The sequence below is a fragment of the Macrosteles quadrilineatus genome, unplaced genomic scaffold, assembly GCF_028750875.1.
Source record: "Macrosteles quadrilineatus isolate MER2022 unplaced genomic scaffold, UCM_ALF_1.0 Scaffold_2__2_contigs__length_208266976, whole genome shotgun sequence".
NCBI classification, from domain to species: Eukaryota; Metazoa; Arthropoda; class Insecta; order Hemiptera; family Cicadellidae; genus Macrosteles; species Macrosteles quadrilineatus.
The window spans coordinates 92,245,228-92,271,229 of record NW_026542595.1 but is presented as its reverse complement, the minus strand read 5'-3'; the positions used below and the strand labels follow the sequence as shown (position 1 = coordinate 92,271,229).

Genomic DNA, 26,002 nt, shown 5'->3' with positions numbered 1-26,002 from the left:
CTGTGTGACCGACAAATGTCACCGACTTGCAGCGCTACACTACACAGTGAGCTGGCTGCAGCTACTGTGTACTGTGTGACCGACAAAATGTCACCGACTTGCAGCGCTACACTCTACACAGTGAGCTAGCTGCAGCTACTGTGACTGTGTGACCGACAAATGTCACCGACTTGCAGCGCTACACTACACAGTGAGCTGGCTGCAGCTACTGTGTACTGTGTGACCGACAAAATGTCACCGACTTGCAGCGCTATACTACACAGTGAGCTAGCTGCCACTACTGTGACTGACGACTGTGTGACCGACAAATGTCACCGACTTGCAGCGCTACACTCTACACAAACACAGTGAGCTAGCTGCAGCTACTGTACTGTGTGACCGACAAATGTCATCGACTTGCAGCGCTACACACTACACAGCAGATTTAGAATTGATTTACTGTCGCACATACCTCAAGCACGTCCTGTGCCGTATGCAGGTAGTCTCTAAGCATGGCCTCCTGTATCGCTCGCCACTCCAGTCTCGGGTCCTCCAACTGCGTACATTCTGCAACAGATAACACATCATTATTACTCAAGCCAGCACTGGATGTCAGGAGAACAACATGCCATGCGGAGAACAACAGTCGACGGCCGCTGTGGTCCGGAAGTAATCACAGACTCCTGATACAAACACTTTGCTAATCTCGTCCTGACAATAGCGTTCCCTGAGATATCTCGTCAGTCATGGCAGCCATCCATTTCCGCATACATTCACTATAGTCGATATTCTACTAATTTGCCTTTGTTCTCACAATAAAGTTAATTCTCAAGACCACGAGTCTAATTTATTTTGTAAAGAAATTCCTTCGTTATCACGGTTTTCTTATACTATCAAAGTCAAGGTTATGCCATCGGAAACCAAGGGGTATTTGAAAGGTTAACATCGTGGATGGTAAAAATCTAAACAATTATTTTATTGATCCACCGACATAATTACCAAAAGCTGTTAAATACTGATTTCAGTCGGCGCCCGGCGTAATGTTGACACGTGCAGACGTCAAGAATGTAAATTACGACCAACTGTATGGACAATTAATTGAACGCCGCATTTGTTTTTAAATTACTGATCGACTCTATACCTTTGGCGAGAAAATGGGATTTCAATATAATTGTACCGTGCAAACAGTTTATTTAACGTTCTGATTGAATACAGAACTTAACTATTGCTTGTTCTTATAAGATTTAACTGCAGATAATCAGTAACAAACAGTCACAAAAGCAACGAACCATAAGGCAGCTTCAGGATTGGAGTGGATGTTAGCTGTAAACCTAGTTATTGTAATCTATAATGCCCACACTACAGACAAATCTACGCTGTGAAATACACACGACAAATATCCAAGAGGTCTACAATAACACTAGAACAACAGTAAGCCAATGAGCAATGAAATTATTTTGTTTTTCTTCACTATCCTATTCATATTTGCAGTCCAAATCAAAAAGATATCCAGCCCAACAGTTGAAGAATGCTTGCAGATAAGATAGGATCCGAAGTCTGTACTAAAAAATCAAATTAGTTACGAATAATGTCAAAAAAACATTTGTACCACTATACAAAATTAAATAACAAATTTAACACATAAACTTATTGATCGCCAGTTGTTTAAGCATCTGAAGGGATGTTTGAAAACCATGCCAACTGGCGCCAGGAAGGAAAGATCCAGGACCCCAATGTAATAGAAGGGACAAGCCTTTCCCTTTTAATCTTGGTCAATTTACATTCTCTTCTTCGCTTTACACTCTCTTGATAGTTAACAACTTACAGGGAATAGTAAATTTCGAGCTATCTAATGAAAGCAAAGTAACGGGTCCCGTATCTTGGACGACGATACTTCGAAATATTGCTTACAAGTTCCGATTGACAGCTGAAATAAAAAAAAAAAACTCCGCAGGTTACGAAATACAGTACCTATAACAACGACAAATCACGTTCATGCACACCAAAACGTGCTATTAAGGCCCGTTTTGCCAGAAGCGTCCGGTGCGTCTGACGCTTAGCGATGATCGCTAGAGCGATAGTCGATCAGCGTCTATCGCTCGGGCCTATTTTGCCAGAAGCGTCTGTTTCTTGCGATTATTTGATCAGTGAGTGGTTTACTTTGATGGCGAAAAGAATTTTTCTGAAAATGAGCTGTAAAAAGTAAATAGTATAAAGTATTTGTTAGCTGAGGGATTAGACGATGAAGAGATATTAGAAATAAGGGTCAAACCTAGGGAAGAAGTGCGCACTATGTTTTTAAAGAGACCTGAAGAGGGATATTTTAAATTGTTGATTGGAAATCACCTTCGCTCTGATGAGACCAAGTTTCACTAGTGTCATCTAGTTTTTTCAGTTTTTCATCTTCTTCAATATTAAATCCCCACTTTGATAGTGACATGTCACTAAACTTGAAAACACAACTTATTTAAGGAAACAAAAGTTAAGTCAACAACTAAACACGTGCTTATTCCAGTAATAATCGCTAGCGACTGCGTCTCCGTCTGCTCCAGGAGCAGTGGTCCGCGTCAGACGCTAGCGTCTCAGTTGCAGACGCTGGCGGCTGTAGCGATAGACGCTTCTGGCAAAATAGACTAACCTAAAACAATGCAAAGCAGTGGGCAGCGATAGACGCGGAGCGATAATCGCTGAGCGATAGACGCACGAGACGCTTCTGGCAAAACGGGCCTTTTAGACATGATATTTGGATGTCGTGCAACAGTCGTATAGTATATATTGGACGTCGTGAGGCAGCTGAAAAATTATATTTTGGACGTCGCGTCGTGACACTGACTTATATTTTTCATTGGACGTCGTGACATTTGGACGTCGTGCAACCCTCCCTAAAACCAACCATTTGTGAACAAAACAATTTTTTTCATAGTTAATCAAAAACAATAAATAAAGTTTACTTATATATTTTCTCGAAAGCATATGGCGAGTTAAGTAATATTTTACTGTACTGTACTACTTGCAATATCTCCCAGTGATTCACAACGAGGCACGGCTCAATGTTAACAATGTCAGGAATGTCGTGACGATAGTGGGTGGATATTTCCGAACTCTTTATCAGCTACAACCCAATAGAGATACAGTTATGAGAACTGTAGTTTAAAAATATACAGTGACCCACTGTCGAATCGACCAGTATAATGTAAAACCAATGCAGATAGACTGGAATGAATTTGGGGAATTTGCTCCACCAAAATTTAAAGTACAGTAGTAAAGTGTGGTGATAAAAATATGTTCATTAACACACCATAAAAACGTGCAATGCCAGAATTTACAACAATAATATAACAACAATAATAACTAGTATACCTGTTGCTCGAATTCAAGCAATTGCAAAGTATTACAGGAGTAATTTTAAAACCAATAACAGTCATAATTTACGATGACTTTAAAAAAGTCGACTACAAGATCATTGAAATACATACATACATACATACATTTTGATGTACATAGCAGTTCAATATATAATCAAAATTTCTTGTAAATATCTTATCATATTTTCAAAAACTAATCTTGTTTTTAGTGTTTTCTACAAAATGTTTCCCACTCATAGCCGCATTAGGTTGTCCATAATTACGATGATATACATATTTCTTTTACTTGGTGATGTTCTATGACTTTCCTACATTTCCATACTCACACAGTAGTTTGCAAATCGGGTCTTTCAATGATTTGCTTAAGAAATGGGGCACAGTGTTAATTCAGTTTCATTTTTAGTGTATCAAATTGTCCAGGCTTTCTCGCTTTTTTCCATTGTAATATTTCCCCCAACCCAAATTCAAATAGTAAATATTTCATTTCAACCAAGTCAGTAAATGTTTGAGCACACGTGTTGTTTAAATTTCAACAAAAATATTAACATCAATTAAATTATACGATCATAATGTAAACAAATATGTTCTTCATAAGGATAACATGTCAACTTAAAAAACCACTAGCACTGGGGCAGAACCCGAGGGACTTCAAAAATGTAAGGTCAGTTTGCGAATCTACACACCTAGACGAACATTTTGTTATATAAATATAATATGTGGGGTTAAATCTCAAAACGAAAAAGCCTTTTTGTTCACAAAGTTTAATGTAGCGTATAATACAGAAAGATTGTTAAAAACTTGAGATCCAAGCATAGATTAAGTGATCAAATAACTGCAAGGTAAACAAAATGTTAACAGTACAAATATGCAGTGACGCACAACATAATCGACCCGTGGCAAGTAATGATAGTGCAAATATTTAGTGACGCATTTTACAGCCAATGTTTGAAGAGGTGTGCACAATCTTTCCAATACAGCGTGTGTTTAGATAAATCACACTGACGAGACATGTTGCAAGAAACATTTGCACCAATAAATTTCGTCTATATCATGAATACTAGAAAAATACGTCTATATTGTTAACGTTTATTAGTTGTGACGATTGACTGCTGTACCGTACTTATTTACTTTCCAATCAAGGTCATTATTTTGCTAGAAACGTCTCAGCATCAGCTGAAAATTATTACATTTTCAATATGTTTATAACCAAATTACAATGTTTCTGGGTAAAAAAAATAATGAAGAAAAATGTATAACATTACTACAATTGTAGTACAGTTATAAACAACCAAATTACAATGTTTCTGGGTAAAAAAAATAATGAAGAAAAATGTATAACATTACTACAATTGTAGTACAGTTATAAACAAGGTTCATCGAAAAAAACCTATAGCAAACACAAAAGCGTTATCTAAATGGAAGTGCAGTCGGGCATTTAAAAATTTGTTTTCCAAGTTCAGAGATTTAACAGATAAACTTTAAGATTCCACTACTAACTTCGATTATATTTAACGTTTCATGAAAGTCAATTTTTGCAATAAGAAATGTAAGGGTAATTCAAATAATATTTGAATTACCCTTACATTTCTTATTGCAAAAATTGACTAGAGCTACAATTGAAAAATTGATTGAGCTACAGAAAGCATTACATATTATGTAATGCTTTCTGTAGCTTTTCGGATCCATTACGACTAATAACTACTATTAATCCAATCAAATCAAAATTCCTTCATTCTCGAGACCTTCTCAGTACATGGAACAACTCACGTCACTAAAACTAAATATTTACAGTCATATCTTAACAAATTATGTATAAGAACAAATATACTAAAAAAATTACAAGCCTGTTTAACATTTTAACCTTTTTATGAAAGCTAAGGCCGAAATAGCCCAGTAACTTAAGTTAAAAATCAAGGTTAACAAAGACATGAAAGATGTAAAGCTGATTTTTTGCATGGTGATAGTGTATGATAGGAAGGGTGTTTTCTGAAAGTTCCCCGAATTTCCCCCCCTTGCTTCCCCTTAAAACCCCCCCTCCCCCAAAACACCAGGTTGAAAGTGTAGTGTTTTACTAAATCACCTATATCTTTTGATGTAAACGAGCTATCAGCATAATTGTTTTTTCTTTGAACTCCCCGTTAAATTTACTTTAATAAAATACGTAGCATTATCTCTACTGGGTATGATTTTATATGTGATACAAAATAAATGTTATTTTATTTAAAACGTGAAGTTGTAGATTAGGCCAAACGTCGGTTTTGCAGTAGGTAGTACGTCAATGTAACAACACTTTTTACCTATTTGATGAGCTTTCCAAAAATGTATAACAATATATATTTTAATTTAAATTGTTACCGAATGAAGCCATTTAAATCCATGCTTCAAACAGCCACAAAGCGCATTTAGCGCACCATTCCAACGTGTCCAGTAAATATCTATTCTATATACAGGGTTAGAAAAAAGTGTGAAGACCCCCTGTTAATTTTTTTAACGGTCCATACTAAAAAAACTAAACTCGGCACACCTTTATGGCATGTTATGAAGTACTTTTTGGGAATAACCGCCACTTGGTGATCATCCCCAAAATGGAGGATTTTGGGGGAAAATCCAAAATTTCAAATTTCAAGCCCCATTGAGTGACCCCTCATTTTGAAGGTCCTGGTAAAAGAAAGCCAACAACGCAAATTAGAGGTACCTACCTCTATCCAGTAAAAAATGGCAGCCAATTGAAATTCTCAGAAGTTAAATTTAACTTACAGCTTTTCAAGTCAGGAGACCCCCTGTAAATTTTGTAACGGCTCACACTAGGAAAACTAAACTCTACACACCTTTTTGGCATGTTATGAAGTACCTTTTAAGCCTAATAGCCACTTGGTTACCAAACCCAAAATGGGGGATTTTGGAGGAAACTCAAAAACTTTAAATGACATCGAGTGACCCCTCATTTTGAAGATCATAATAAAAGAAAACTAACAACGCAAACTAGAGGTCTATATCTTAACACAGTAAAATATGGCAGCCAATTTAATATTAAATTGCAAGTTATTTCTGATTTCTAAAGATTTCAATCAGCTTCCATTTTTTACTGGATTGAGATAGAAACCTCTAGTTTGCGTTGTTAGTGTTCTTTGATCAGGAACTTCAAAATGAGGGGTTACTAAATGGGGCTTAGCATTTAAAATGTTGTTTTTAAAGGGTTGTTTGAGTTTCCCCCAAAATCCCCCATTTTGGGGATGTACATCAAGTGGTGGTTATGCCCAAAAAGTACTTCATAACATGCCATAAAGGTGTGCCCAGGTTAGTTTTTCTAGTATGGGCCGTTAAAAAAATAACAGGGGGTCTCCACACTTTTTACTAACCCTGTATAATTCAGTTTTAAAAATATTTGTACAACTAAATCTAGAGTTCTACTGGACCGATTTTATTAATTATTGTGTCGTTGGAAAGCTTAATTCATGTAAATTTGCAAATAATTATGAAAGTTTGTTTTTGTTATGATTTATGGTGAAAAATATAAAAAAATGTTTTCCATAAGAAATACATTGAAAACTGTGTTTTAACACGTTTTATTTGTGTGCGACTTTTGGCTACTTATTTTGAGTATTTCCAAAAAGTACATGGCACCAATTTGTAGGAAATTTTATTCTCTTTCAGAATATCACCTTCCACTCTGGTGGATTTCCTCACCATTTAAAAGTTATTTGCTAAAAGGCTAAGCAACCTCTGAATTTATAGTAATGATAAAATACTGAGAAAGGGATATTTTCGTTAATTTTTGTACAACTAAATGTGGACTTCTACTAGACCGATTTTGTTAATTAATGGGTCATTGGAAAGCCTAATTCATGTAGATTTGCAAATAATTATGAAAGTGTGATTTTATCAAATATTTGTGGTGAAAGTTTCTTTTTTCAAGTTTCTGTTTTCAAGTTTCTATTTGTAGCCAGCTTTTGGCTGCCTTTATTAAGTATTAAAAAAAAAAATTCATAGTAGTTATTTGTAGTAGATTGTATTCTCTTTCAGAATATCACATTCACTCAGGTAGATTTTCCCTCCATTTAAAAGTTATTGGTAATAAGCTAAGTGATCTACAAATTTTAAGTGGTGACAAAATACTAAATTGTTTTTTTTTTTAAACTTTGTACAAGTAAATTGATTGTATAAATGATTGTATAAAGCATTGATTGTATAAATTCACTCTAACCCTTTATTGACGAAGGAACTGACGATGAGGAGGGAAAAGAAAGTTGATATGTACTGTATTGTTTATGCCTTACTTAAGTGTTTTTTAAAAGTAGGCTAATTAATTAAACCTGTTGAGCATATATTTGCCTTTTCTTATAACTACCGATTACTTCATTTTTAATCCTTGTGAGTACTTATTTTCTTAATATTTTTGTAATTCAGTGTTCTTATTTTGCTTGTTAAACGTTCACACAGGGTGTGTAAGCAATAAATAAATAAAAATTAATCATTTAGTAATATTTACTGAACATTTTGGAATAATGCGCTAAGTGAAGCATGGATTTAAATAGCTTCATTCGGTAACAACTTAAATTAAAATATATATTGTTATACATTTTTGGAAAGCTCATAAAATAGGTAAAAAGTTTTGTTTCAAACACATTGACGTACGACCTACTGCATAAACCAGGGTTTGACCTAATCTACAATTTTATGTTAAAAAATAATATTTTTAGTTATATCACAGATATAAACCCACCCAATAGAGATAATGCTACATGTAAGGTTATTTTATTAAAGTAAATTTAACGGGGAGTTCAAAGAAAAAACAATTATGCTGATAGCTCGTTTACATCAAAATATATAGGTGATTTAGTAAAACACTACACTTTCAACCTGGTGTTTTGGGGGAGGGGGGGTTTAAGGGGAAGCAAGGGGGGGAAATTCGGGGAACTTTCAGAAAACACCCTTCCTATTATATACTATCATCATGCAAAAAATCAGCTTTACATCTTTCATGTCTAGGTTCTTACCTAAAGTGACTGGGCTAAAAGGCTTTTGAACTGATAGGGGATGAGGTCGTTGTAAATGGTTGGGACAAAATAGGAGAACCCCATCCTCCCAATTAACATAATTAACTCAAGTAAATACTGAAGCTAGCAAATGAAAATTGTCAATTTAAACGCGACATAGAAACTACTGATAACAAAACCACCCCAACTAAAGGATGGAACAGTGTCACTGCCAAAGCATTACACATTCACTACCACAGATTAAATAGTAAACAGAGAGTATTATATCTTGTGGCACCACTGGACGAAATGTATGTAAATATACCATCCCAGCTACTAAGTAGTGATGGCCGCGGTATATTCGGGTGTCGGATGGGCAGTCAGGCATTCCAGTGACCTTTGTCTGGTATTTGGGGCGAGCGAGGCTGAAGGCCGGACCTCAACTGCACCTCCATTACTTACGCAACACAACACACTTCCTCCCTACACTCCACACTACGACTCTCTTTTAAAGGGTTTGGGCCGTTTCCAAAGTTGAACTGCCGACCATGTTGTTCTATCCACACTGTATTTCGTTGACGAACATTTACATAGGCCTATGTGTTTATGCCATTGGAACTTTTACTTTTTTCTAGAACGGTACGAACTCTCTTTTCGTTCTTCCTACTTCAACTTTTGTTAGCATAACTTGACTACCCAACGATCCACGATGTATTACGATGTCGACAGCTGATTGGATATCACGATCTTACCTGGAATCGAACCAACGACCTTCAAACTTGATGGCAAGCACAGTAACCACTCGGTACCCAGACAATTACTTTTTGCATGATTGTTTTCACTTATATCGATAGATTCCCGTCCCCACTGCCGTATATTAATTTTTTTTACAAGAGTTCGGAAATACCAACCCAACTATCATCACGACATTCCTGACATGTCCTCCGCTGCGAATCATTCGGCGAAATCGGAGGTAGTCAAATCAAATCAAAAACGTTCCCCAATGAGTAATAAGTTTTTGATCTCTGAGAATAATGAGTTTACATGTCAGATACGGTAATTATAAGACGCGGATTATAATATCGGCCTGAGGCTGGAGGTGGGAGGCTCCGGCTGTAGTCGTGTAAGAATGCGAGCCTCGCCAGACGTAATCATTTACCTTGGTCACGCCGTGGCTCCAGCTACATCTCCTACAAACTGTAGGAACCAAAACAGTACGTTACAACCCATCGACATAGCGCTACGTTTCACCAGTCCGAGATCGTGGAAATTCAACTGCATCGCAAGAACGGCCCGTTTACACTAGAGTAGATTCAGGCATAGCTTCAAAATACTCAACTCTAAAGGCACTGCACCAAAATAAATTTCGAAGAGCCAAATTTCAGGGCATTGTCTGGTCGTACACGTTCTTTCGCAGCAGTGCCTTAGCCTGGCATTTTCGGAGCAGTACAGTATCCTTGGAACAGTGCCTGGTCGATCACATTCTTTCTGATCAGTGCCTTAGCGGCATAGTACCTTTAACTGAGAGCTAGTATCTTTAAAAGTACTGTATTGCCGTGCATCAGTCCAAAAACGTATAAACCTCGATGCCAATCTACCAATCTAAACAAAAAACAACTTTGATTATGGACCCAGGCTTGGTAAAAACGACGAGTTCGATTCCAGAGTCTTGGTCACGTTCCGCTTTCTGATTCACTCAGTTTCCGGGACTTCGAGGATTAAGGAACAGGGTCAAATTACCACATAATCAAACAAATACTGATTTATGTTCCAAATATTTCGATGCCGACCTTAAATACTGCACATTTTTGCTAGCGTATTCAATTTGAGTCAACTATACCAATAGTACGTTGCCCGTCACTCAATTCTAACTTAAGTTCTTGACAAGTCCTTACTCAATAATGGTTATTTTAGCTAGATCACTCCCGCAAATACTGGAATGTACCGAAACTCGAGCCGGCGGCGTCGTTGTCCAAGGCCACGGGTTATATTGTGCTGACTGTGTTGATCGTGTTGAACGAGAGGGGTAGCGAGAAATCGCCGAAGGGGCGGAATAATTCCAATACAACGTGAACGATAAATATGGCACTATTATAAAGATAACAACCAAACTAGTTGAGTTTGAAAATGGATAGACATTCCATTAGTTAAAATATGATAAAACTCTTGTTTCAATGCATTAAAAAACTGACCTAACATTTTCTTGATAACAAAGAGTTGGTCAAATAAGTGCATTTACGTTTCTCTAACCCATAATTATTGGAAACACGACCGTTTATACTTAGCGTGAAATAACTTTCGATCAGCATTTGGTAACATCGTGCAAGTGACAACGACCTAGCAACGTAGCCTGTATTATTGAACAAAGATACTGAGCTGACAGTCAAGTTGGTACGAGGTACGAGGACGTGAGAAGGGAAAGGAGAATCCGGATACCAAGAGTCCAAGAGACATGAGAGGAGGTCCAGGTCTACACATTACTCTGGAATGTAGAGTCTCTGATGCAACTGTGACTGGCGCCCAGCTCAGCTCTCGGTAGTGGACGAATTACATCCAACACACACACAGAGAGGTGCTTGGTTGATTTTGTCAAATCGAATAAGATAGAACATTGACCATTCAAAAATAATGAAATAAATTAATTTCTCACTTGCAATACAAACTACTTGCTTTTGGAAGACGTTAGAGTATTCTGGGGAAATGTTAGGACGATCACGCGGGTCTCCCCGAACTTATCTGATATCACTATTTCCTAAGTTAACCTCCCTAAGAAACTCTTACGAAAATTAAATAAACATTTTGTCCACGAAACTTTGTCTCATCAACAACAATAATCACTTCAAGGGAGTGGCATAGAGAGGTCAACTGGCAGATTAAAAATAGAAGAACCAATCAAGAACCCGCGTAATCCTCCTAAAGCCTGACACATTTCTAAAAAATGTCTTACAAGAAGGATGTCATATAACAATTGAGAAAATGCATTTATTCCAACAAGAAAGCTGCAAATTAATTTGAATCAAACACCTAGAAAAGTTAAACCACACACTCATTAAAAGGGCAGTACAGAAGAAAGCATCTACGTATCACAAATAAACTACATAAAATGGCAGACTTACGGTTGACATGGTTGATGTAGTAGACGCCGATGTGAGGGTCGTACGCCTCCTCCCAGCCCAGCGGCAGCTCGTTACCGATACAATCGGCAAACGACTGCGGCTTGGTAAACCTGGAACACACGTACGAGTTACAATACCTCTGAGGTATAACATAGGAGCTGTGGTAGTAGGTATAGTTATACAGTACAGTAGTAATATTATACAAAAGTACGGACCAAACATGTCCGAAATTAACTCTAACTGACGCTGGCGCTACGCTAAGAGGTACACATTGCATTGATTAGTTAACGTCAGTTCCGCGAGGTTTGTCATCAGAGAAAGCTGATGAATGTACGGGTTGTGACACTGGCGCTCACCAGGTCAAGGGGCACCAGTGCTGCAGAACATCTCATACACATGGCATTGATTAGTTAACGTAAGTTCCGCGAGGTTTGTCATCAGAGAAATCTGAGGAATGTACGGGTTGTGACACTAGCGCTAACACCAGGTCAAGGGGCGCTAGTGCTGCAGCACATCTCATACACATAGCATTCATGAGTTTACGTCAGTTCCGCGAGGTTTGTCATCAGAGAAATCTGAGGAATGTACGGGTTGTGACACTAGCGCTAACACCAGGTCAAGGGGCACCAGTGCTGCAGCACATCTCATACACATAGCATTCATGAGTTTACGTCAGTTCCGCGAGGTTTGTCATCAGAGAAAGCTGAGGAATGTACGGGTTATATACTTCGATGGTTGTGACACTGGCGCTAACACCAGGTCAAGGGGCACCAGTGCTGCAGCACATCTCATACACATAGCATTCATGAGTTTACGTCAGTTCCGCGAGGTTTGTCATCAGAGAAAGCTGAGGAATGTACGGGTTGTGACACTGGCGCTCACCAGGTCAATGGGCACCAGTGCTGCAGAACATCTCATACACATGGCATTCATCAGTTTACGTCAGTTCTGCGAGGTTTGTCATCAGAGAAAGCTAAAGCTGAGGAATGTACGGGTTGTGACACTGGCGCTAACACCAGGTCAAGGGACACCAGTGCTGCAGCGCATCTCATACACATAGCATTCATCAGTTTACGTCAGTTCAGCGAGGTTTGTCATCAGAGAAAGCTGAGGAATGTACGGGTTGTGACACTGGCGCTAACACCAGGTCAAGGGGCACCAGTGCTGCAGCGCATCTCATACACATAGCATTCATCAGTTTACGTCAGTTCCGCGAGGTTTGTCATCAGAGAAAGCTGGGGAATGTACGGGTTATATACTTCGATGGTTGTGACACTGGCGCTAACACCAGGTCAAGGGACACCAGTGCTGCAGCGCATCTCATACACAGCATTCATCAGTTCACGTCAGTTCCGCGAGGTTTGTCATCAGAGAAAGCTGAGGAATGTACGGGTTGTGACACTGGCGCTAACACCAGGTCAAGGGGCACCAGTGCTGCAGCGCATCTCATACACATAGCATTCATCAGTTTACGTCAGTTCCGCGAGGTTTGTCATCAGAGAAAGCTGGGGAATGTACGGGTTATATACTTCGATGGTTGTGACACTGGCGCTAACACCAGGTCAAGGGACACCAGTGCTGCAGCGCATCTCATACACAGCATTCATCAGTTCACGTCAGTTCCGCGAGGTTTGTCATCAGAGAAAGCTGAGGAATGTACGGGTTGTGACACTAGCGCTAACACCAGGTCAAGGGGCACCAGTGCTGCAGCACATCTCATACACATAGCATTCATCAGTTTACGTCAGTTCTGCGAGGTTTGTCATCAGGGAGAGATGAGGAATGTACGGGTTGTGACAGTGGCACCAACACCAGGTCAAGGGGCGCTTGTGCGTCAGTTATCAACAAGAACCATGTCATTCTTGTTTAATATTATAGACGAAAATTTAAAATTGACTATTTGTAAACTTAGATGAGAGTTAAACAACAATAACTCAGTACCAAAAAACAAGCAAATGCGTTAGTATTGCAAGAGAATTGAGAAAAATTACCCTTGAATGAACCACCTAAGTAAATAGAAAGAGTAAACCCAACGGAAACAAACTACATGGTAGATACAAAGGGAATAATCGCGATTATTGTTCTATTCAGAATCACAAATACACCTGTCCTTACACATAATGTTTAACTTTGCTGTTTCATTCATCCCGTTACAATGTGTATTTAGGGCGCCCACAGTAAGTGTATCTCTTTAATTTCTTTTAAACATGTTTACGCCATAATTGCCGGAAAGTCGTGATCATCTTCACAATAAACGGCAGCATCGTGATCATTCCCAAAAACGTCATAATACCGCGAGATTTCTTTCCTGAAAATGCCCAAATCATTTAAATACCACCTTCAAACAAACCGATTTCCGAAAAGTACGATTCTGGGGATTTTACGGCGGATTTAAATGGCACTCGACATTTGGCTTTGACATATGAAACATAGTTTATTTACACAGACTAATAATAAGGTTTAGACTTTAGAGTATAAGGTGTAAGGTTTAGATGAAGTTCAAGATAAGGGTTGGAGCTCCAAAATTATTGAACTCTAAACCTTATCACGCTTATTGATCTTTTTTTAAATTTCCTGTTGTCAGGGCGAGTGCATGGCCTCCTTCCTACGATGGGTAAACATACACTTTGCTATGCAACGTTCTACATTCCTGCCAAAAACGTCACTCAACTGCCACTCGGTTGTCATTTTCTCCCGCCAAAATAACAGACATACTCCACGGCAGTACTTCCATGGTATTTGGTGATGGAGGTAGGGATTCCAAGGTATCAGCCCAGGGTCGCCTTGCATTCCACGCATTCTAATTAAGGCCACTCACCAACATACCGGCTCTTCTCCTCGCGCTCCGAAAACGTAAATACGACGTTAAAACTGTGGAGTCTGGCGACTTAGTTTCTCATCAGAGGGGGCGAATAAGGGGTTTTGTCTTCAGAGAATATGGCTCCTTCAGTATTACTACGATTAAATATATTCCTTAAGAAAACTTTTAACCACTAGATTGTGATCTCCTTACTGATCACACCTGAACATTCCGTAAGGAACTAATGCTTTTTTTTATAATAATCTATTTAGAAACATTTCCTAATGTGTTGAAAAAGATTAATCAATTTTCTTATTCGATGTTAATGTTAATTATGATGGTGTCCGAAAGCAACCTAGAGAAGCCATAGGAGAAGGGTTGCGCGGTGCTTCGGTCCACCAGGTCCCGGGTTCAAATCCCGCTAATCGTCAATGATTTATGAAAGTGATAATACGACATCCCGTCTGTGCCAAGTAAAATAAATGTGTAAAACTATTTCGGGCTAAAAATTGGCGCTCTTGAATGCAAAGGTAGAACATAAAAATACAGATGAAACTGTAGTACTGTAATTTGTTATTATATATTAATAGGCAAGCATATTTCTTAAAAATATGCCTTTTTCTCAGCTCGTGTACATCACAGTAGAAAGATATTTTCCTGTAGATGTGCATAACCCCTTTATAGATTAAAATAGGTTTAAAAATAAGCTCAAAAATTAATTTAAAAAAAGGACGACTTCTAGTATATGTTTAACTATACACAACTATGCTTTAAATCCTACTACTATCAACAGTACAAAGCACGTTTCCAGCTGTCTCACTAATTAATATTGTTTTTCAGATACATTGACTTCGGACTGAAATTAGCCTGTCTAATACAAGGTTAGGATGATCGAGGGTTGGAAATTAAAACCTAAAAACTTCAAAAGACACGAACGTCACAAGTCTTGTTTTTAGCGGTCGAAATGGAAGAGATGCAATTTTTCTCAGGAAAACACGGCTTTCAATATGTTTAGTGGTGGGCGACCAGCCAACGCTTGACCTCCCCAAAATAACGGGCGAGAAGAGAAGGGGCGCGGGGCGCGACGCCATGCCGTCTGGACTGACACCAGGGTGACCGACGACGTTGTCAAGTGTCGTCTGCACACTGCCACTTTGACTATATAGGTGGAAATCCAATCACCATGCATCGTCAAATATACTTCTCATCCTATTGTAGGATTGTAGGTTAAGCTTTTCATGTGGGTTTCATGTCGATTTCACGAAAGCTGGTGTGCACTTTATTGTTCCTCCTATTTTAGGCAAGATTGTATTACTTGTTCCTAACTCTAACTTAGTGTAAAATAAATAAATTTTCCAAGTTTGATCAATATACACAAAAAAGAACGGATCAAACCTACAACTTAACATACATGTACCAAGGGTCGTTTGGGTCGTAGAAAAGTCAACAATGCCAAAATTTAAAGATGGCGTCTTTAATTTCTACATTCTCCCCCTATACAATGGTGAAAGTTTTGTTTTCGTCAAAATTTTCGAGTTTGTGTTTTGAGTGGATATATCCATTTTGGGTCCCCCTGAACCCCCAAAAAATGGTTACCGAAGTGATGTCTGGTCCACGCCAGGCAGATGGCGCGCGGCAATGAATTCCTAGAAAATCCCGAGTGACCAAAGAAAGTGCATGTTACATGTTATTCAAAACAAGGGTTAAGTTTATCCTAAAATCCCACCATTAGATGATTCAAAAGCCAAAATACAAGTGAAGTGCTGTATCAAGAAAGAAGACAGCTGGCAACAACAATGAACCTCTTTTGTGAAATTCTTCGCTTGTCTATCAGACATGACAGATTAAGCACATTATAGCTTATTACGTTACTAGTCCTGAAAATATGTGTTTACTGGACGAAAAGTAAGTAAGTAAGTATTACCATACGAGTCCGGTAAACACATTTTGGACGAATGACGTACGATTGTTTACTCTTGTATTAATTAAACTAGGACTAATTTTAACTAGGATTAATTTTCTATTTTAGTGAGGGTCTCATCCACAAATATCTTCTAAAGTAAAAGGTTATAAAAATATAGCTATAAGCAATAGAAGAGCAGTGGTCTATATATTCTTTTGTTTTTATTAAAATTTGTACTGCCACATCAACATTTAACGATAAGCCACTGTGAAAAATCAATACTGGTGAGAACTTTCAATTTTGTGATTATCAGACCTAGACACCTGAAGAAATTTATCAAAGACACATTCTTATTTTCAGTATATCAAACTAAACATGAAATATCCAAAAGTACAATGTTTGAAAAACTTTCTACAAATCATCAAGAACAATACAATACCCCCGCCACAGCACACCTGTAGACGAAGCGAATTTCAACCTGTCTGGTTACATTTTTTCTATAAATAAGAAATATTTATTCCCAATTACAATAACATTAGATTTAACGAGTGTTAACGAGGTTTGCTACTACGGGAAAGGTAAAACATGTTTTTTGACCATACGTCAATAGTATAGAATGAAATAAATAAATTTGCCAAATTTTATCAAAATATATCCGTAAACCACAACAACAAAAGTAAACTACAACAGTTTTCATTTTCTCCATGAGACTGTGGTCGTTCCCGTGCGAGACGAAGTCGAGTGCGGGATTGCTATACGAGTCCGGTAAACACATTTTGAACGAGTGACGGACGATAGTTTACTCTTGTTTAAATGTTTAAATTTTAACTCAATCTATCTTGTCTTGGAAAAATATATAATTAAAAATATCGTTATGCCAATGGTTTTAATTATTAATTTTTCCATCTTTTCATAAATTGGGTTTAAATTTTGTGCATTATGTTAAGGATGTTGTTTTCATTTTTCTTGTTACTAGATATACATGTAATTCTTCTTTTACATTTATCCTTCCTCCTTTTTGTTCATATTCTAACATTTTGACACTATCTTTAATTTGTCCATAACTATGGTTATGTGATAAAATTTGTTCGGCGTACATTGATTTTTGAGTTGTTATTTTGTTGTATTTTACTGCTTGAATGTGTTCTTTGAATCGTCAAGAAATTGATCACCATATTTGTCCCATATAAAGTTTAGAGCAATCTTTGCAGTTGATTTGGTATGTTCCTGATTTTCCACATTTGTGCATTAGTTGTTCATAAATATATATATATATGCAAATGAAAACATTAGAAAACAATTAGTACCCTTTTAACTCATTTTATTATCAAACAACTAGTTTCAACACTTGGGCCATAGTCATGTTGATATTTTATTCAAATATAATAACAAATAATAAAAGGAATAATTATAATCATATAACTAACTATACTAACTAAGAGCTAACTTAGAATTTAGAGGATATTGATTTATTCTTTGTTTAATTTTGAGTATATCATATAATATTTCTGTTTTATTGCAATTGTAGGATTTTTTTCAAACATCGGATTTGTTTTGTGGGTGTTCATGGTATTCAGTAAATTTTGAGGAAATCTTTAGTAATTTGGGTATATTTATGAAAATCCTCTTTGACATTTATATTAAGATTCATTATTTTGTTATTCTAGAATTTCTAAAGTTCCATGTATATTTTTATATTTATGCCACGTTTCAATTAGGTGCTCTGCAAATTTTGATTTCATTGTCGTTTTGTTACCTGATTTTAATGCTTGTATGTGTTCGTGGAACCTTTTCTTGAATTTACGACTTGTTTGGCCAATACAGTCTGAACATTTTATTTGATAAATGCCGGATTTGTTCATACTGTGTCTTTAACTTGGTTGTTATATGTTTCATTAGAAATGTTACACATTAACCCCACAACCAATTTCTCAAAACTATACCAGAGGGTACTATTCAATGGCACAGAAGTACGATATAAACTGACGCGACGTGACGAAGGAAAAATCAAACTAACACTGTGACGGATGGACCTCCCTTTTAAGTTAGAATGTGTCTCCTCAACAAACAGATATTTTTTTCTCAAATATAATCATAGATTAATCTGTATTGCACTGATGAAATCGCGGAAGTTTTTAACTACAAAAGATCCACCAATACGATTTTAATACTATTTAAAGGTTCTTCCAAAAGAAGAGATACCAGTTAACATACTAATAATAACTCCGATGACGTACGGTATGGGAAATATTTTATTCATTGAATGATCAACCATATTTGGTAACTAACGCAATTAATAGCATTATTGTTTTAACACTTATTACTCTTTAAACAATGCTAATTACTCAAAATATGTATAATTTTCACTTAATTTATCGCAGTTGGATTAATTAAAGTAAGCCTTGAAAGTAAACCGTCGATTTTGACGGGTTTCACTTAGTATCTGTCTATTCTGTTTAAGAGATTTTAAAAAATCTAAATTGTAAGAGTTTGTTAGCTCACAGGATCATGGGAGAGGGTTCAAATTACAGGTCACAGGGGGTTGGGAAAAATAGCGGATTATGTCCAAATCTACCAGATCATGAGAAATAATGAAAAATATGCTCATTAACATGTGATTACAAATGAATAATTGTAACTTTTATTCTACTTTTAATTCTGTTGGTAGAGTGTAGTTATAATAAATACAATAAGCCCAACAGTTTTAGTGGTTTGTACTTACAGTCTTACGTTCATTAGTTACGTCTTTAGTTCACTGGCTGGCTACGTGAGTTCTTCCTGGAACCGAGGGGGGCAGACCCTCCCTGCCAAAGATAAAGGATGTGCCCAGCCAAGGCGTTTCAGTTGCCGCATGTGCCCAGTAAAGGCAAGCCCGTTTGTATGTGTTAAGAGCTACAGACCATACCAGTGGTCCGATTTTAATGAAATTTTGTATGTAGGTACTAATCCACGGTATCTCCAGGCGTTTTTTTCATTTTTTTTAATTTTGATTTTTAATGGGAATTTTTTCCATAAAAACCCATCAAATAACGGAAAAATTGCAATGAACGATTTTCATAAAAATTTATTATATGTTATCCTCCTTTAAATTCTGAACAAATGGTACAAATCCCATTTCCGTAAAAATTATGGTTCAAAAGCTATTGCAACATATGTTATTTTCCCCCCCAAAAAAAACATAAAATAAACAAAAAATCTGATTTTTTTAAAAAGCTGGTTTTGATCCAAATTAATATGTTATGGTACTTATAATTTTTTTTTAATAGTACAACCCCCCCCCCCCTCCATTGCTGCAACAATTACGGTTTAAAAATTATTGCAACTGATTGTGATTTTTAACTATAAAATAGGCTATCATATTTACTCCCACCGCCTACCCATGATAGAGGTTGTTGACAAGCTTATGGGAGAAAGTATGTGTCAGAATGCTGAAACCGTTTATTTGTTTAGTGTCCTTCAACAGTTATCAGCTGTTCCAGTTGAAGTTGCAGTTGAAAGCACAGTGCATTGAATGGTTTATAAACAAAACAGTTTTTGTCTGGGGGTTTTGTGAAAGTGTGAAAATCAAGTATCTATCGCTGATCTCAAACATAGATAAACTTAAAGCAAAGTAAGGGAAGCCTTGAAAAAATATCTAATGAAATATCCCACAATATTGGCTGTGAAACCTTGGTAGGAAAGACTTTGGAAGTTAAGAAAAAAATTGTATGTCAAGTTAACTTTTACCATGAACTTTATTCATGAAATTTGTTATAAACGTGTAAACCTCCAACTATTCTAACGAGTTCACGAACCAGCAGGATTTGACTCTGTGAACGGGGGGGGGGGGGGGGGGGGGTTATGGGGGGTTTTATAGGGTAAAAATGGGGTTTTCCTATTTTTCCACCCTAAAAACATAACATTTTGCAATTCTTTTCCAAACCATTTTGTAGAGCTCATAAAAACAAATAATTTAGTATATATGTGTTGCGCTTGTGTATTTGTAGCCCGCTACATCCTCCCCCCCCCCCCCGGTGGGTTGCTCTTTCTTGGGGGTAGTTTTGCATCCGAAACGTAGATGTTCAGCTGCAGGCTCACGCGACACTACACTGTTCCCGGTCCTCTCTTTTCACGAGTGCCTCCTTCGGTAAACCTGCGCACGCAACTACCCTAGCTGCATCACGTTACTTTACGCGTTGCAATTTTTTAGTTGTAGCGGGTCGCAACATCTTGAAGCGTTGTTGTGTGCCTAACGGTTACGGGGCATTCCAAAAAAGTGTAAATTTTAAATTACCATGCTATTTTTATAGAGAATAAATAAACAGTTTTCTTGTCTATGGACATATTTTAATGAAATTTGGAAATTTTAATACTTCATACTAAGCTATCAATATTTTAATAAATAAACACACCTTATTGTCTTCCCTGTACCAGCAACCTAAGTAAGTTACTCATTATAATTGATAGTACCTATTTAAATAGGAAAACAATCTGACAATTTTAAGGGAATACTTTCGAGGGATTCCAGCCAGGTAGAAGGAAATTCGCTAAGTCTGCAGGTTTGCTGCGGCGGGTGATGTTTAAAGTTTCTCAATGATAAGACAACTGTCATTACAATTTCAGATAACTTAAGTTACAGCTAAAACTACAATTGTTGCCACTGATTTAGGGCCTACCATTTTTTTTTTTTTTTGTTCAATGTTATATTATTGTTTGAGTCTCTTGTGCACTTGTGTTTGAATAAGGTGACAAGATTTGATGCGCTTTAGAATCTGTGTTGCCACCCATCTCGATTCTTTTGGGACAGTCTCGACTTCGGTCCCTTTTGCGTCTGTGTTAATCAAGGGAAACCATTTTTCTCCAAATGTTCCAAATTTTCTCTAGCCAAAGGTGCCAACACTCCATGCTTGGAATAGAGGTAAGAGTTTTACAAAGCAAACGTACATACCAATACGGTATTCATATTTTAAGGTGAAGATTAATAAACAAATGTTGAATGAGTTGACAGCTTTGTTACTACGTTCAGCTGATTCCTTAACCAGGATCATTTATTAAAATCTCAAGGACCTTAAGGCAGGTGTATAAACGCCTCCTCCTGAGAGTGAATAATGGTTCGGCTAAGGTGACTTCCACATGCCTAATTAAGAGTAAATAAAATTATCAGAAGTATAAACTGTCGCATTGAGGGATATCGGATGTAGAGGAACATACATTCTAATGGGGTAGGTTGACAACCTATCTGCAAAATCGTAACTGTGTGAAATAGATTGGGCAGAACCTTGTTATAAGACTCCATCAAGCCTAACTTAATTTGATATGTTACTTAATTTAATGTTGTGTCTATGTCGGCCTTAGTCACTAACAAGACTACAAGATCGTGCCACTCATCTCCAGTCATACTAGGCTTAAAATACCTACTTTGTATGGTCGCCATTTCAATTAAAAAGTATCTATTACAAATTATAATAAACATGTTAAACACTAATTGCTTAGGCTTATTGATGTTTTATCATGGATTGTGTTAGGTTTGGTACCTTTTGACTTTTTCTGTAACCTTTAAGTTACCATAAGCTTTATAGTTAGCCTATTCTATTACAGAATAATTATATAATATGATTACCGGTATCGAAAACAGAGTAGCCTAGGCCTAGTCATCAAAAGTTAAGTTAATTGGAAATATGGTTAGTTTACAAGATAGCAGTTGGATATCAAACATTTCACATAGGCTAGACTGAATGGCTTTGTTATAACCTAACGCTTCGTAATATTTCTTTGAATATAAATTAATTTTTGATTGGTTAGAGGTTGTAGCCTAAACAAACTTTGGTACCTATCCTAACAAACCTTGAAACCTTTGAGAGAAACATTAATAAATAGGCTTAACTTACAAAACTTATACAGACGACGACTTAAGATTGATCGCGGTAGATGTCCTTTTAGTATGATTAGACTAATGGAATTCAAAATAAATAACTTACTTTTTTACAAATAGGCCCTAACTTACTCAAATTTGGGGCAAATAAGTTACGGCCTAGATAAAATAAATTTAGGCTATTGTATTATTAATAAGTTAATAAAATGAATGTATGGTTTCAAAATGTTTTATTGCTTAAGTTAAAATATTTTAGTTTTAAGTTTAATTTCTTATGTCGACTGTAATTCTCCCACTAAGTTATTTGACCTTAATAACCAATGTTAAGGGGGGGAGGGTCGGTTAGCCCTATCTTACTCATCTTAAATTTTCAAATGTTTTGTACAGTTTCCTTTAGTAGGTAGCCATTCATGGTATCAGGATATTTTTTTTATAGTTTTAATTATTGGTAATTTCCTGAACTTTTTACTTAGATCATTTTTGTCAGCCTTCTACAACCCAGACAGTTAATGATTAAAAGTAGCAGTCGTACTGCTACTGTGTCGCTCAAGTAGTTCGACGAATCAGTCCTACGAGCGCTAGTGTTGTCATGTGCTTGCTTATGACTGCAATATTCATATTCATATTCATTAGCCTTCGTCGTTGACCCTCTGGTGAGGGAATAGACTGCGTCGTTGTTTAATACAGAAAAAAAAGACCTTAAGGTGATTATTTAATCGAAAATGTGAGTGAACGTTCAAATTAAGATGTTTTTCTCTTCATGAAATATGTAGGCTATATGCTTAAATCAAATTGTCGTGTTTTTCTTGTAGAGGAAAATCTAAATTAATATTGAGTTCAAAAAAACAAAATTTCAGATGTTTGACCATTTTTAGTAGGTAGGCTAGGCCTACCGAACCCTCTTAAGCCTTACCCCTTATGTAAATGTCACAAATTTTGAGGTTATGTCAATGAACTTTGAATTTTATAGTTAACTTACAGTTTAGCCTAAGGCAGAATGTTTATAAACTTAACTTGGGACTATAACTTACTGTAGTAAGAGTAATCATAATTTAACCAGTATTTAGTAGGCTAAAGACGTCTACCTATCGCAAAGCTAGCACAACTTGGGTTGAAATAGGTAAGTCTAGAGAAAGTTCAGTTAAGGTTTAAAAGTAGTGTTTGTGCCCTTAAGTTAAGTTACTGTAAACGCCAAGAATAGATTTTGTCAGATTCAGAATGTTGTTTTATTTGGGTAGGCTACAGTACCGAGTACCGCAGAGAACCTGTGATAGCCTATTAACTTAATACAGATTTTGATTCGGTTAAAAATTTATATCTCATTAAATTTAGTTTTATCATGTAAATTAACTTGGTTTGGTATAAGGTTTCTTGCTGGCCAGACAGCATTAACTTAAGTTAAGTTATTAACTTAGTAGGTACTTTTGGCACATTAAGGATTAACGTAACATCAAAGTAACAGGTAGGCACCTCAAATTACTTTTTATTAGACGAAGCTTAGGTAGGGCCGATTCCCTGTAGTAGTAGTTTTAACTTGGGTTCTAGACTTTCATATGTGGGTCCAAAAACAACTGAATGAATTTATTGATTGATATAACCTATCCATTAAGTTTTACTATTTCATTCAATATATCAAGTTTGGTTAACCGAATGAAATAATCAATTTATATAGAATAATTAAAACAATATTTTCATTCGGTTGTTTTTGGCCCCACTTATGAAAGTCTAAGTACCCTTAACTTGTTTAGCGTAAGTTAAGTTTAACTTAACTCTTCAAACACACAATTTAACTTGTAAGTTAAGTTTCTTAAGTCGTTTTAAAAGGCAACCCTACCGGTACCCTAAGTTGTGTTATATTTTATGCCACTTTTAGTTTCAGGGTAAGTTAAAGTCAAAATGATTTTAGGCCGTAGTTCGTTTGACAATAATTACGCTAACTTAACTTATAACAGAGACCATTGATGAACTACCGGTAAGCCTTCTTTAAGTAACGTTTACTTAGGGAGTCTAACACTTTGACATAGCCTACATTACATCTGGATGTTTCATTAAATTTCCATTTCGATTGATTATTTGGTGTCAGTCAAAGGTGAATGGGTGCTCCTAAACTTAACTTTAATGTGTAACTTAAGAATTGTTCAAATAAGTTAGGCTAAGAGTGCAAAAGGTATTACTTAAAGTTATTAAAATTATATATTATTTTAAACAGCAGGAGCTGATAGATTTTAAAGTGTAAAGCATGCTTAAAAGCATAAAATTAATAACTTAGGGTATTCAAAAGTAGGTCTACAGTGAAAAAGCAAGTAGAAAATGCATTTTACATATAGGCCTAAACACGAATCAAAGCCTGTTTTAGAAAGTGGGTTGAACCTAAAAAAAGGAATTCAAATTGTAATAAAATAGTAATGTCAATTAAACAAAGCTACTTCCAAGAAAGACAGTTTTCAACAAACCAAAATAAAATGAGAGTTGACATTTTTCCTAAAAGGGAGCAGCACTGTCTACAAATATTAGAGGGGGCTAGCTTACATATTTAGAGAATAAACGTAAAGTTTATAAGGCTAATGTCACTTTAAATTTTTAATATGAATTAAATTAATAAAATTACAAATACTCTTACAAACTAAAATGACACAGGACTAAAAGTTAAATTGGAACAAACAAGAAATTCCATGGTTAGACTTGAGGCTCACTAGGGTGATTTCCTTACCTGTCTCTAGGATCAATCCAAGTGGTTTTCTTGCTGTTGTGGTCAATAAAATACACTTTTCCATCGTAATCCCGCGCGAAATCCCATCCCTCGGGTAAAGGTAACTCACCATTTCTCTTTCTGGGCATATTTCACTACTAAAATCCATCCAAAACTATAGCAACTGGCGCACAAACTAGCTTACTCCGCCATCTTGAATACCTCATTATCATGAGCGGCGTGACATCACCTTCAACTCATGTTCAGTAGCCAATCGGAGTCCAGATGCCTCGGGAAAGGAATGCGACTATTACCATATTATCATTGAAATTTTATTTCACTCACACAGTGGTTAAATGCTGCATACTTTGCTGTATTAAACTCTTCCACTTTCCACTTTTATGTTGTAAACTTCTGTACACAAAAATTCCATCATTGATCAATGGTTATTTAGTTAACATTCCATAATTCTATCAATTAAATTTGTACGATGATTTGTGAAGTTTTATAAAATTCTGAAACATTTTTCCATAAAGGATACATTCATAAAAGAGCATTGTCTAGTTATTCAAAAACTAATTTCAATTTTTCAATTTTTTCCATAGATTTAAAAAAATCAAATCATAAAAATAACATTTTGACTTAATGGCCGTAAAGTAACTTAGTTAACTGAGTGTTTCAGGATCTATACAGTAGTTTTACCAGTACCGGTAAACTTATATTTTCTAACATAATTATTTAAAATGTTAATTGCGGCTATGTTTGATTATGTAAATTGTAAAATAAACACATATTACACTAAATGACATTTTAATTCATACGAAATTACAGCCAATCAGTGAATTTTTCAATAAATTTTACACATTCTTCATAAATAACATGTTTTCCTGGCATCGATGAAGATAAAAAAATAGGTATACTAACTTGCTTATTTCCGCTACGGTACCATAAATATTAAATTTAAACTATAAAATATGAATTTTAAATGATAATTTAGTTCTAGTTATCATTTATTATGTATTGCATTTTTTGTTATTTGACAATCTGACCACTGACCATCGAAATTTTATTGTTCTTATTTTACTAACTATAAAGCTCAAATTAATTCACTTAATTTGGTGCCAAATTCAAACTCTAAAATAACATTTGAATGGTGAGTGCTTGTAATTGAAAAGTACCAGTTTGATAAACCATATACAGTACCTACTATATTATTTACAAGCTATTAATTTCTGCCCCTTTGGGTTACAATACCTGCACCTATGTGCTCTACAGTACAGTTTGAAGACTCTCCACGCACGAGCCCCATCATAAATTACTCTA

The 26,002-nt window shown here is 36.3% G+C and overlaps 1 protein-coding gene across 1 annotated transcript in view; it reads right to left on the bottom strand.

Moving 5' to 3' along the window:
* The window catches only part of LOC128986378 (protein kibra), a 49,386-nt gene extending 24,472 nt beyond the window's left edge, over positions 1-24,914 (bottom strand). Inside the window, exons 1-3 of the mRNA XM_054406729.1 lie at positions 24,701-24,914; positions 11,437-11,546; positions 452-546 (exon numbers count right to left, since the gene is read on the bottom strand). Coding sequence (XP_054262704.1) covers positions 452-546; positions 11,437-11,546; positions 24,701-24,828 — 333 coding nt within the window. The 5' untranslated portion in view covers positions 24,829-24,914. The remainder of the gene's footprint in view (positions 1-451; positions 547-11,436; positions 11,547-24,700) is intronic.
* Between the last annotated feature and the right edge of the window lie 1,088 nt (positions 24,915-26,002).